At 52.5% G+C, this 14,507-nt stretch overlaps 1 protein-coding gene across 1 annotated transcript; it reads left to right on the top strand.

The window, feature by feature from the left end:
• Positions 1-12,925: 12,925 nt before the first annotated feature.
• Positions 12,926-14,133, top strand: LOC309580495 (C-C motif chemokine 4 homolog; the record flags this gene model as incomplete). Its single annotated transcript, XM_082294510.1, has 3 exons — positions 12,926-12,995; positions 13,486-13,600; positions 14,046-14,133. 3 exons carry the CDS (start codon positions 12,926-12,928, stop codon positions 14,131-14,133), a joined length of 273 nt encoding a protein of 90 aa, XP_082150636.1.
• Positions 14,134-14,507: the final 374 nt, after the last annotated feature.

Raw genomic sequence — 14,507 nt, 5'->3', positions numbered from 1 at the left:
GGCAGGTCAAGTCTTCACTTCCAAGGACATTTTCCAGCATTTTCCACTCCATCACCCCTGGGAGCAATTTCTTCAGGCCCCCCTCATGTCCAGCAACAAATGACCTCCAATAATCAGGGCCAAGAAAACCAGTGTGAGATAAAATCCTGTAAAACACCCCCAAGCCCCGTTGGTGCCACGGTGGTCTGCAGATGTTCATGTTGTCTCCTGACCTCCCCTTATCATCACCTCTGCCCAGGGCATCACCTTCCCCATCCCTGAAGGCATTTAAGTGGCACATAGGGATGTCGGTCAGTGGTGGCCCTGGCAGAGCTGGGGTAGTGGCTGGGGCAACCATCCTAGAGGTCTTTTCCAGCCTTAGTGATTCTGTGGTTCTGGGTGGGTGGACTTACCTGGAGCAGAGCAGGATTGAGAAAGAAAAGCAGCAACAAGGAGAGGAACAAGGCTCAAGCAGAGAGACCTTCAAGTTCCCATCACACAGACCATGTTTGTGTAGCACTGATCCATCCAGCCCCCACTTTCCACAGGGTAGCACCAGTGATGGGATGTGTAAATGGGTGGGTTTAGGAGAAAGGATTCTTGGATGAAGTGGCCAGTGCAGATTGAAAAGAGAGAAATTGAAGTGGCTGAGGTGTGAGGCCAAGTTCAAACCATCAGTTCTCCAGGAGTGGCAGTGAGAGGCTGTGCCAGGATGTTCATGATGGGATTGGAGCAGGGACCAGCAGGGAGACAATGTGGACATTGGGACTGAGGGTAGCCATGGCTCCTCTGTCTTCCCAGGGCTTCTTCAAGTGAAGCTGGGACAGAGGGAACAGCCACAGGGTTCATGCTCTCAAAAAGGCCAGAGAAAAGCAGGCTATCCAGTGTTTTGCCCATGGAACCATGAAGGTCTTCTGATCTCCTGATGCTTTCTGCCACTGCAGGCAGTGAAGGAAACATTCCCTAAGTTCAGCAACTGGAAACCGAAACCAGAAAGGCTTGAGAGGGAAATTCCCACAAGTGCCTGGGCACACAGCCAGGGACTGCCTGGAGGGGAGGCAGCTGCAGCACTGGATGATCCAGCCTCTCCAGCCTGTCCCTGAATCCTGGGCATGGGATAAACCCCAGTACTCCCCTCAACTTCCCTTTCTCCAAAACATCCATCCTCCATCCCCTCTCAGCACCCAGGGTCCCAGACCAGGGACAATTTGGGGCTCCTGCAGTTCCTCTGCAGCACCAAACACGGGGTTGGGATGTCCTCACGGGTATGGGAGACACCCAGCACCCCGTTCCCAGGCTCTTCATCCGCTCCTGTCCATCCACTGGCCACTGTGCTCCAGGGTTTCACAGTGCAGTGAGGTAGCCCCACTCAGGATACACCCCCTGCAGACTTTTATCTCTCCACATATTTCCCCAGCACCAGCACCATTTCCTGGAACACAGAATGATGCTGGGCTGGGCTGCCCTTTGCTGGGATGCTGCTCCTTGGGTGTCCATGACCCTCTTGCCTCCAGCCAGCTTTCCTGCCTGGAAAACACAAGACTAGAGAGAAATCACAAGACAACACAGAGGTGCTTTCCCAGCCTCAGAGTTGCCAAATCTGACCTATAGCTGCAGCAGGAAAAAAATAAACACTAAGAGAAAGCTTTTTTTTGCTTTAGAAAGAAGAATGGGATGTGGGCAAGGCCAGGACAGCTCTGGACTACGCTGTGAGGGCACTTGAAGGTGGTCTGTAAGAAAAATGCTGACAAAACTTTTAGCAGGGCCTGTTGCTGTAGGACAAAGGGGAATGGTATTACACTGAAGGAGGTCAATTTAGAATGGACATTGGGAAGAAATTCTTCTCTGTGAGGGTGGGGAGGCCCTGGCACAGGGTGCCCAGAGAAGCTGTGGCTGCCCCAGCCCTGCAAGTGTTCCAGGCCAGGTTGGATGGGACTTAGAGCACACTGGTCCAGCAGAAGGTGTCCCTGCCCATGGCAGGGATGGAATGAGATGGGCTTTAAGTCCTTTACAACCAAAATCCTTCTGGGATTTCTTCCCAGAGTGCAGATGTCAAGGAGCCCTGAGCAAGACCTCCATGGACAAGCTGTGCCCAGCACTGTGCTTTTACCCTTGGGACCTGCTCCTTCCCATTTGTGTTCCCATGGAAAGCTGCATCCTGAGAACAACTGCAGCAGGTTTTCTGCTGCTTGTTTTACCCCTGCAGCAAGAGCTGGACATTCCTCTTTGTTTTACAGGTGGGAAAGTGAGGAACAAACCCCATTGGGAGGGTCAGAATGAAAGATGGGTCCCCTGTCCCTCTCCAAGCAGCACTGCTGGTCTCAGCATGACTTACTGCACACCCATGGACCAGTCTGAGGTGGGGTGTGTGGGGCTGGGAGCAGCAAGTGTGTGGGATGTGCCTGGGGAGTGTGGAGAGCAGATTCATGTGTGTAAAAGTCCCACATGTGGATACGAACACATCTAATTCGGTAGAGGATGTGGGGAGTGGGGGTGTGTGCAGTGGGGGAATGAGGTTTTGGAGGATGTTCCTGAGTCTGCAGTGTGGAAACTTTATGGGTTTGCCTCAAACCATTTTCCATCTTCATGTGTCCTACAGAGGCTCAGATGGCTCAGAGGGATGTTCTGTGTGTGAGCTGGTGAACACCACACGAAGGCACATAAGAGGGAAAAAGCAAAGGTTTTCTCCAAATTCTTTATTCTCAGAATCATGAGTTCATGTGTATAAACCAGGGTCCCCCGTCATCCAACATTGGGTCACCCTCCTATAAATAACCCTCCCTGTCACCCCCCTATAAATAATATCATTATCCACAGGGAAAAAAGGACTGACTGCCCCATATGATAATTTCTTAAATAACTTCAAATAATACAGCAGCCGAGGCGCAGTCCCATGGGCCTGGGGTCAGGGCAGAGGGAGGAGGCTGCAGCCTGGTCCGTGCAAGCCAAGGATAAGCGGCAGTTCCGAACACAAGGTGTCCTTCCAGCACTCCCTTGGGGACACCTGCAGATGCTCCTGCAGCTCCTGTTGTCCCAGGGTCCTGCTCCATGGCTGGAGCTCAGGATAACATGACTTGTCCATGACAGCAGCTACACACATGCTCTGCTGCTTGGCTCAGTTCTTCTCCAAGATTTGCAGGTGTCTTTGGACCCAGGCATTTTCGGGATCGGCACAGACCTGGTGGCCTGCCTTTGTGACAAACCTGTGGAACAGGGATGGGACATGTTAGATCTCTGCTCACACCTGCTTCCCAGGAGAGCCTGGGTCCCAGATTTGAGCATCACAAGAGGTTTACCCCTATGCTCCCCACTCCCATCCCTTGTCCCACACAGCCTCCTCCACTCCTGCAAGAGCACCCCTGGGTATCCCCAGCAATCCCTGTGTGAGCCTTTTCTCCTTGGTATTCCCCTCTCCCTGCTGTGTTCCTGCAGCCCCCCTTGCTGTGCAGAGCTGGTCAGCCCCCCACCGCCCCCCCAGCGGCTGTCCCCACCCTGTCCCCCGTGCTGGCACTCACACGACAGCTGTCAGGGGACAACTGCTGCTGGTGATGTAATGACGCTGGATGCGCTTCCATGGGAGCCTGTGCTGTGTATATTTGACACAGCAGATTGGGAGGTCAGATCCAGCTAGAAGAGGCAAAGGAAGACAATGTGAGCAGCGGGAGCTGTGCTGTCAGGGAAGGTAGTGAGGAATTAGAGAATAATTAAGGTTGAAATGGACATGGGGGGATCATCTGGTCCAATGCCACGAGCAGTATCAAGGTACTGTGGGAGATTCTCAACCTGCCATTGCTCAGAGCTTCACTTCCCCAACTCCTCCAGCCCCAGGGCAGAGGCTGAAATCCTTCAACTCTAACCAGGAATAAGTGCTCTGAGCCCAGGGTGGATGGATGGATGGATGGATGGATGGATGGATGATTTTCTAATTCCAGGGTTCCTACATGCAGCTGATCTCTGGACAGAGTGGAGAGTGGCACAAATGCTGATAAATTCCCAGTTATCTGCCATGGGAGCTCAATGGAGAAATAACACTGAAGGCCCAGATCTGTTCTCCCTTCACAAATGAAAAAGCAGGACTCACCCGGACCAGAGAAAGTCTGGGAGAAGGAGGCTGAAATGAGGAGAAGAGCCAATCCAGCTGCAGAGACCTTCATCTTTCCGTCAGGCGAGGGCTGTCGGAGCAGGACCAGAAGCTCCGGAAGATGCAGCTCAGTGTGCAGCAGCTGGATTCAGCCCCCTTTTAAAAAGGAGTCCTGGAGGCAGCTGGGAGAAGCCGAAATGGAAATTCCAACATGATGAAAAAGGATGACATGAAAGTGAAAATAGCTGAAAGGAATTAGATGGAACAGAAAAAAGTAAGGCAGAATGGAATATGGTTCACAATGCCAAGTGACTCAGCACTCATTTTTGCTTTATTCAAAACAAAAGGAAACTAAAATGTGCCAAGTGGCCTGGCCACAAAGAGGAGAACGGTCTCTCTGGACTCCAGGGGGAGTTTCCCAGTGAAGCTGTTTAGGGAAAGATAATGTTTGTGTAAGATTATGCAGCTCTGGAAAAAACCCCAACAGGCAGCACAGAAGTGCTCTCGTGCCATGTGTGCTGGGTGTTTGCCAGAGACTACTGAGCTGCTGTCCCAGAGCTCAGGGGTGGCTGCACTGAGGGCTCTGTGCCACCCCAAACACTCTGCCTGCCCTCCCCACACCCACAGGGCTGGTGAGGAGCTGAGGCTTGAATTCATCCAGCCCAGTCTGTGGGGAGGCTGCCCAGGACCATCTCCAGGTGGGCTGTGAGACCCCACAGCCTCTCTGGACAGCCTGTTTCAAAGTGCAATAAAGTTTTATCTGGTGTTTAAATAGAATTTCTCATTGCCTCTTGTCCTGTCAGTGGCTACCACTGAGGAGAGTTGGGCTGCATCTGCTTTGCTCCACACACGTTGGTAAGAATCCCCTGAGCCTTCTCCAGCCTGAACTGTACCAGCATCTCCTCCCTGGAGAGATGCTCCTGTCTCTTCATCATCTCTGTGGCCCTTTGCTGGACTCCCTCCAGCATGTCCATAGGTCTCTAACCCTGGGGAGCCCGGAACTGGACCCAGCACTCGAGGAACAGCCTCAAAAGTGCTGAGTAGAGGGGAAGGGTGTGACAACCCCTCCTCCCAGCTTTGTGTCACCTGCCAGCTCGCTAAGGGCGCCCTTTGTCCCATCAGCCAGGACATGAAGATAATTAAGTATCGATCCCTGGGTTTCCGCGCTGTTGCCTGGCATCCAGTTGGACTTTGTGCCATAGATAACAACCCTCCAAGCACAGTATCCAGCCCATTCTTGCCTCTCTCACTGCTGTTTAACTAACCCACCCTTCATCAGTTTGCCCTTAGCAGTCACAGGCATCCCAAAGGGCGGGATCCCACCTGGGAGCAGGGAGTTCACTGGCAAAAGGGGTTTGCCGCACCTGAGACATTTTTCCAGCCTCAGCCACTCTCTCCAAAAGATGGCTTGGGTAGAAGATGGATTTTCTGGCTAAAGAGGTGAGAAGAAAGTGGCGGACAACCTGCCTGACATGGGACAGACTTGCAAGTCTCAGCAGGCCAGCAACTCAGGGCAGCTCCTTGGGGAGAAGGGAGAGGGATGACCTAGGCTTCCTGATGTCCTGTCACATTCTGGGCACACAGTCAAAGACCCCACCACTGCAGAGAGGATGCTCAGGCCTCTGGTTGTATTCCTGAGCCTGGATTTTCTCTCCCAGGAGTCTAAACCCCCTGCTTGGCTACCCTGGATCTGCACATGAGAGCAATGGAGGTACTGTCCTTCACCAGCTGGCTTGTCCCTGGCAGGGACTGAAAGAAGAAGGTTGGAGGTTCCTGAGACTGGTGATGGTCTGTTCCTTCCCATGCTTATCCCATGGGGAGGATTTGTTTTGCATTCCTCCTTTCCCTCATGGTCTTGTCCTGCATTACATTCCTGATGCTGCCGGCCATGACTCATCCTCATCTGGGCAGCGACCTCACCGGAGTGGCCAAGGGTGTGCTTTTAGAGGGGACAAAGGCTCTGTAAGTCCTGAATGGATATCAGAGAAGGTGGTGGTTTTTGCCAGAAGCAAGCTCTGGCAGGATCAGCTCTTTGTTCCCTTGGTAAGTCTGATCAGCTCAGCACAGAACAAGAAGCGGCTCCAGCTTTTGGCTGAATTGCTGCTGAAAAACCCAAATTGTGGCTTTTTGCCACGGAAATAATTCATTCAGAAACCAACAGTGGGGGTTTTATGTTCCTCTGTTCTTGCAACTCACATGTGAGTGCGTGCTCGGGGAAGTGACAAACGCCAGCGCTGCGTGGAGCGGTGACAGAGGCTGCAGAAAGGCACCCTGCGGCTGGCACCAGCCAGTGACAGCTTTGCTCATGGGAACTTCGCACCTTCTGCTCACCAGCTGCTGCCTGCAAGGCACAAACCATGAGGCTGATTATGTGCACGGGGCACAGGGGGATGTGGGGAGGCGTGGTGGCTGCGATGGGACCTGCAGCTCTGTCTTTGACCTGGAAACTCTGAGATGGTCAGTGTGAGGAAAGAAAGTATCACTAAATGTGAGGAGCTGAAGAAGGAGGAGGAGGCGGAGGAGGAGGGGTGCTGCAAAGAGCTACTGCAGCTGCAGCCCCTCGGTTGTGTCACCAGTGGATGCCCACAGAGCTGCTTTGTCAGCGGGGTTGTTGTTTCCCCCAGAATGCTGGGAAGCCTCCTGGAAAGGGGGGCCACCTCCTCCCCATCACAGACACCCCCCCGCCCCCAGGGCTCCAGCTTTGAGTCACCGGCTGCCAGCCCTGGAGCTCCTGCCAGGATGATGCCAAGCGAGTCGCCCTTGCCGACCTCCGGGGCCGTTTTCTGGTTTCGGTTTTCTGCTTCTGGCCACTGGTTTTCGCTTCTCTGGCAAATCCCAGAGCCCTCTGCTACTGCAGTTCCTGTAGTTTGTTTATGAGCTGACGCCTCTCAAGGTTCCTTTATTATTCCTGGAAACAAGCCATTCTTTACCACTTTAGCCTCACCCGACTGGGGTATGAGGTTTGTTTTGGTGCAGGCAGGATAGAAATAGAAAGCTAAAATTATTCAAAGGAGAAGAGTGTAGGGAAGGATGTTATGGGGGTGCTGAGCCTGCATCCCATGGGATATAAACAGTGACAAGGATTAGCCCAGAAGCTTTCAAACTCCTTCAAGCTCCCCTGAAATCGTGCCCTCGCCTATAGCCACAGGTCACAAAGCCAAGAGCCCAGGGCAGGAGCATGGGGGTACTTTGCCCATGGGTGATGGTGAGGGTTCTCCCCAGGCTTGGGGGGGACTTTGTCAGCCCCCCCCCAGGGGCACAGCTCACCCGTGGGGGCTGCACTATGCCAGCCCTGGCACTGAAGGACCTTGGAGCACAGAAAGGAGTATTATTATCCCCGTTACTTCCTGTAGCCTTTTCTCCTCCTTCTGTAAGTCCACAAGTGGATGCAGGCTCTGGGGAGCGGGATGATCCATTTGGGAGATGCTGGTGGCTTCACCTGGGGCAGAGGTGAGGTGCTCTGGGGGTCACAGCACAGCATTGTCCCTCAGGTGACCCCTGATCGAGCCCAGGTCCCTCTACTCCCACTCACAAACCGAGCCCAGCAAGTCCCCAGCATGTGGCTGCGTATTCCTGCATGGTCCCCAAGGGATGCAGGAACCCTGGGGCTGGGGAGGGCAGGGGATGCTGTGGCTGTGGAGGCTGTGGGGGGGATGCAGGAGAGGCCGTGGGGCAGTGGAAGGGTGCAAGAGCCCACAGGGGGAGGCTGCAGGGCCATGAAGTGATGGAGGAGAGGCTGTGGAGCTGTGGCACATCAGTGAGCAGTGCCAAAGCTCTCCGAGCCCTCCCCTCTCCCCCAGGGGATGCGGGTGCCAGGCACAGCCCGTGCTAGCTGGGGCAGCCAGACAATATCCCCTTTGAAGGGCACAAACCCATCTGGGGTGGCAAAACCCTCCACATCACGTGGGACAGGACCTGCACTTCAGAGAAACGCTGCCGAACACCCCAACCTCCAACCAGCCCCACACATGGGAAGTGGTTTTACAGCTTTGAATACATCATGAGGCCAGTAAACACCAGTGCATGACCATGGCTGTTCACTGGCAGCTGCAGAGCTCACACCCCGCTGTGGGACCGGGGCTCGCACCTCCCGTGGGGCTCCGAGCTCCCCGCAGTGACACAGCCCTGCCAGGACCCTGCAGAGAGGGGCCAGCGCTGGGCAAGGGAGTCTGGGGGCCATCAGTCCCCACCCTGGAGGGGTTTAACAGATGTGTGGATGTGGCACTTGGGGACCTGGGTTAGTGGTGGCCCTGGTAATGCCTGGAGGATGGTTGGACTCGATGATCTCAGAGGGCTTTTCCAGCCTAAATGATTCCATGATTCCATGATTGGGGAAGTCCTCCAGCTGTGGCAATGGCCCTGACACAAATTTAAAGGTTATCCCTGCTCTCAGGGGAGGTTGTGGTTCTAACCTGTGGGGATCAGCCAGATATCCCATGCTCCCTGGGGGGACCTCCGCCCACCCCACCCCAAAAAGCCTAGAAATCTGCACACCAGGAGCACCAATGAAAATGAAAACTATTTGTATCTTATGTATTTTTATTTTTCCTCGATTATAATGGGCAGGCAAGGCCCACTGGATTCACTAAAAGTGGGTTTGGTTTTCATAGAATCATAGAATCAAAAAGTTGGAAGGGACCTTAAAGACCACTTTGTTCACCCCCTGCCATGGCAGGGACACATTCTGCTGTCCCAGGCTGCTCCAAGCCCCAATGTCCAGCCTGGCCTTGGACACTTCCAGGGATCCAGGGGCAGCCCCAGCTGCTCTGGGCACCCTGTGCCAGGGCCTGCCCACCCTCCCAGGGAAGGATTTCTTCCTCATATCTATTCTAACTCTACCCTCTTTTAGTTTCCATCACAGCAGAGCTCTGAATTTTCAGCCTGGTCCTCCTTGCTCTTCCTGGGGCACTCACCAACGATCTGCGGGAGGTGGGCAGAGGATGCAGTCCCGGGAGAGACACTTTGTCTGGTCCTCCCAGACTTTTGGGGTTTGAGGGATGCTGAAGGGGCTGGGTTGGGTATGTCCCAGCCCCTGGAGCCAGCAGTCAGGGTGAACCAGGGGCACAGCCCCACAGTCACCTCCCTAAGGCTCAAAAATTGCAAAAACTCAGGTTTCCCCTGTTTCTTTCTTTGCATGCCAAGAATGGAGAGGGGTGTGGAGCAAAGAGGCTTTTTTATTTCACTTTAATTTGCTTTGAAATACTGTACCCTCCATCCTCTTTGGTTTTCTCTGCTTTAAAAGAAAGGCCAGGAAAAATCTGAGGCATCAGCCATTAGAAAGAAGAGCACTTCCCAGAATATTTTATTTTGTAAAATGCCTTTGCTGGAGAAGGATGGGACCTTTATCAAGATACACATTTCTTATCAGCTATGACCAGCTTCCTGTCCTGACACGACTTTGGGGAAACACAAAGTGTTTCCTGTGGAACCAGCCAGAGGTGACCGGCCAAGTTGGCCATGCTCTCCCCTGGACCCACCACACTGGAGACAGATGGTCCCCAGTCACTCCCACAGGCACAGGTTCTTACTGGAGTCAGTTCCAGGATGTGACATCATCTAAAAAATTCCAACATTTCTCCAGAAATGTCAAGAATGGTGGGGGTGACATTTCTGGACACTGATGTAATGTCACTGGTGCTGGAGCTGGAGCTGGAGCAGGGCAGGATGGAGCTGGAGATGTCGGTGGATCTTGGCTTAGGGGCAATTTCTGAACTCAAGACATCTTCAATTACTTCCTTTTCTGTGTGAATCCCAGTTCCTCAGCATTAAACCCTGCTATAAATAGCAGCTTACATCAGCCAATGTCACCAGTTTTTTCCAGGTTCCCCATTCATTAAGACAGAGAATTTCCCTATTTCTGCTGTCACTGAATTTATTTTAGGCATTTGCTTTACTTAGCACTTTCTTCTGGGATTTTTTGGGGGACTTGTAGAAAACCTCAGTCATATCCCTCTGTGTAAAACAGGGCAACATCCTTCAGATGGCAAATCCCACTGACTCCAAGCACTGCCTGCTGGATCAGGAATTCTGAAGCCACCTGATGGGAAAACTTCCTTTTTACACCACCACTTTGCTGTGTAATTAAATTAATTCCCCCCAGAGATGTTCCAGCCCACTTTTCCCACTCTTCCATGGCCATTTTCATGTCTCAAGGCACCTCCCAGGGAAAATGAGACACACTCAACCATCCTTCCTAAAAGGGCGAAGAGCTGGAAGAGATGACTTTCTCTTTTCATCATCACTGGAATGTGGGAAGTGGGTAAGGAAACATTTTTTAGGAGCATGTTGCAACATCCCAGGGCATCACCGGCATGACTGTAGCCTCCCACCTCCATCCAGCTGGCCACAAGCTGGCACAGCAGGAGCCTTTGTCAGATTTCTAAGGAAGAATTTGATTGCTAGAAACCAAGCAACTTGGCTTTGGGGTTATTTTTGGCTCTCAGCAGTGGAAAAGTTTCAGCCCTTACAAGTCCCCTGTAACACACATTACCTCAACTAAACTGATTCTAAACTGATCCTAAACTGATTCAGCTAAACTAAGGAAATTTTTGCTTTTATTAATTTCAAAATAGTCCCCAAGAGGTCAAAATAATTTGCTGACAAAGGGATTAAGGCGCAGAGGTGTCCAGCCTGAAAGGGAAAATCCCTCATTGAAAACATTTGAATAATCAAAGCAGATCCCAAACTAATTCTTCTGTTTTCATGAAACTCGTCATTTAGCAGAACATCTCTCCACATTTTGGCACCGTGAGCCTCGGGAGCAGGACAGGAGCACTGGGCTGCAGGGGCTGGATCTCCAGGCATAACCCACGGATGCTTGAGGGCACAATCAGAGGAACAGCTCAGAGACAAACCATGCTCCTCCATCCATGTACAAGTTATATTTCCTGAGCAGCCAGACAGGATCCAAGGGAGATGACGCTCACTCCCTCCCACCCCAGCTGGCGTCGTCAGAACGCCAGGTTCCCACCTCCTGCCTGGCTGAGTGCCCTGCATGTGGAGGCAGGCTCTCTCCTCATCTTCCCAGGATATTTGGGGACAAGCAAGATGACAAACAGAGTGAGGGAATGGGATCTGGACTGATGAGTGAGCCTGCAAGGTGCCTCTCTGCAGAGGGAAAGATGGAAATGGGCCAGATCAGCTCTGAAAGGGGATGCTCAGCTTGGCAAGAGCCATATTTGCTCTGTGGGGTAGATGTGCCCTCCCCAGCCTGGGTGAAAGACACCACCACATCTCCCAGCAGGAGCCTCCCTGAGGGTGGGACAAATCTGTGGCTTCTCCTGTGCCTTGTCCTCTGGACCCCTCGTTGTCCACCTGGAGCAGGGCAGGTCACCTGCAGGAAGCTAACCTGGTATGGCTGGTGGAGGGCTGGAAGATACTGGGAAAATACCCGGTTATTTACAGAAGGTTCCTGGGGCAGTAGCTGGAAACCTTTAATAGAACCAGGATGAGTCAATGCCCAGCGCCGCTGGGGGGAGTGCAGAGGTGCCGGGGTGAGGTTGGGTTGCTCCACTTTGCATTATAAACCTTCCACTGGCTTTCAGGAAGTGTCTATCAAGACATCACCACTCCATGATGTCTTGAAAATAACAAAATGGAGACATTCCCTGGGAATGTATGCTTTCCTGTAGAGAACAGATATCCTTCTAGGAACATCTCGCTCCAGCTGGACAGCCCTCAGCTCTTCCCAGAGCGCTCACCACCTCCCTGCCTGGCCTTCCCTCTCCTCCTCAGGGAGTCTGCTACGCCTTCATGGCTCTCTGTGTGGAGGGTGGTGGCTTCTTCCCAGTGAACCATCTCTGTCTCACCCTTTGCCCAGCCTTCACAGTGCTCTTACTCTCTCCCATATATTGTACTGCTTCCCCAGTCTGTGGTCATTTGCTCTCATCAGCTGAGACAGGATACTCTTTTCTTCCCAACCTCCCAGTTTCTGCCCATGCTCTCATCCCACAGTTCATCTGCTCCTCATTTTCAGAAGCACTGTTTCCTTCCTCACCCTGCACTTCAGAGAAATTCTCTCTGCCTCATCTTCAGAGTTACAAGTCTACACTTCTTTCAGCTCTCTGCATCCCCATGCCCAGACAACCAGTAGTGCTTGAATTTTAACTGTATAATCTAAATTGTAATTTCATGTCTCCTTATAGGACCTGGAGTGCATCAGGCAGTTCCAGGAGATAACAAATAGCCCATCTCAGCTCTCCTTTCCCTTAAATTGATGGGGAAACTTGAGTGTTTCAGCTTCTGAGACTCCTCTTTCATGCCTACCACTACCTGTGCCAGTGCCTGCCCTGAGCCACCTCCAACCATGGGGAGCACATGCAGGACACTGGTGACAGCTCCCACCTCCTGCTCCTGGGGCAGCAAGGGCTTTGCAGATAAGGGAGGGGAGAATTCCATGGTAAAGGAGTCTTCAGTCTCTTTTTCCCTAACCAGCCTCATCCCACGAATGCTCCTGGGCCCAGCACAGCTCTTGCACTGATACTCTCTCCCCTCTGAGCTGCCTGGGAAGGTTGGGTAACAGGGGACTTAACAAATGCAGGAACCTCCACAGAGGAACTTCTTACTAAGGGACAGGCATGAGAGAAGCAGAAATAGCCACAGTGACTGTTTCATATCCTGTGTCACTGGGGAGGCACTGAATCGAGCAGGGAGCTTCACTCTTCCGGGGCTGGGGCTGCTCTGTTCCATCACGAGACTGCACCATGAGTGGACTCTGGTGGAAATTCCACCATGCCTACGCAAGTCACCGCATGGACCTCTCGCCCCATAAATTGAGAGGCTGCTGATGGTCTCAGCATCAGACAGCAAAGAGCCTTCCAAGCTTCCCTTGCCTGCTCCAGCTCCAGCCACCACTTCTTCACCGATATGAAGGTGTCTGTGGCTGCCCTGGCCATCCTCATCGCTGCCTTCTGCTACCAGACCTCTGCTGCTCCACGTAAGTCCGGGCTCTCCCCACCTTCCCTAAATGGGGACAGGAGAGATGTCGCTGCTGGAACTGTCCCTTCTGCCAGCACTTCCACTCCGGGTCCCTCCCTCTGTCCCACCATCTTCTGGCAGGTGCTCTGGGGCTGTGGGACAGGCACAGCTCAAAGACCATTAGCATAAAATCTAAAGTATTTTTTACCCTTTTCAGGGTAAAACCACAACCATGCCCCCCACCCCAGCTACAGAGGTCAAATGTGGGCACCCTGAGGAGGGCTAGGGGTGGCCAGGTTTGGGCTGGGAGATGTTGTCTGGTGACATGGGCTGTGTCAATGCCAGCTCGGGGTGAACCCAACAGGGAAACAACTGAAGGAAGAAGAAGAAAAAAGACCCCATCTTTTCCTCCTCCACATCCTCCCTGCTCCCTAGACCCAGGGATGGGTGATCCCAGCTCCCAGCCCTGTTCCCCATCCCTTGCTCATGACTGTCTTTACCCTTTACAGTTGGCTCTGACCCACCGACCTCCTGCTGCTTCTCCTACATCTCCCGGCAGCTGCCCCGCAGCTTCGTGACGGATTACTATGAAACCAACAGCCAGTGCTCCCAGCCTGCTGTCGTGTAAGTCCCTCCTCTGGGGCAGGGTTTGGGATGAGAAGCCAGGGAGGAGAAGGCCCCTTTTCCAAAGACAGGGAATGAAGGCTGGGGTAGACAAGAAGTACAAGGTGATGCTTGGAGCACAGAAGCCTCATGCTGGTCCTGCTCTACGCCTTTGCAGATAAAACTGGTGGCTGCTGGATAGGATGGGCAAGGCATGGAGCTGCTTATCCTTGGGAGAGGCTGGACTTGGGCAGGGCTCTTGTCCCAGCTATGGAAGTGCTCCAGGCCAGGTCGGATGGGGCTTGGAGCAACCTGGTCTGGTGGAAGGTGTTCCTGCCCATGGCAGGGGGTGGAACTGGATGAGCCTTAAGATGCCTTCCGACCCAAACCATTCCATAATTCCATGATTCTGTGATTCTCCATTCAGTGCTCTCCCACCAAAAACTGACCTCCTCTCACCCCACAGGTTTATCACCAGGAAGGGCCGGGAAGTCTGCGCCAACCCCGTGGAGGACTGGGTCCAGCAGTACGTGAATGAGCTGGAGCTGGACTGAGGTCCTGGACAGATCCAGCTGCTCCATGTCCCCAGCTGCCGGGATGGGCGAGCATGACCAGCTGGGGTCCATTGGAAGTGCTTCAATGTCATTTAGAGCTAGATGAGAAACTGAAAACATTCCAAAATCCAACTTAATGTTGTGCTATTTAATTTTTTATAGGGGAGGGATCAGGTGCAATAACTCTGAGATAAAAAATAACTTTATTTAATATATGTATTTTTTTAATGTAGACTCAGGTCGTATTTTCTGTATTTAAGTACATGTATTTTTGACATAAAATTCAATTCAGATGTCAATAAATAAATATTTTTGTAAGAACCTTCTGTGTTTGCTTCTGTTACAATCCTTTGGGATGACAATAGCTGAAATTA

The sequence above is a fragment of the Coloeus monedula genome, assembly GCF_965178545.1.
Source record: "Coloeus monedula genome assembly, chromosome: 20".
NCBI classification, from domain to species: domain Eukaryota; kingdom Metazoa; phylum Chordata; class Aves; order Passeriformes; family Corvidae; genus Coloeus; species Coloeus monedula.
Note: the sequence above shows the minus strand (reverse complement) of the source record. Positions and strands in the feature narration are given on the sequence as shown.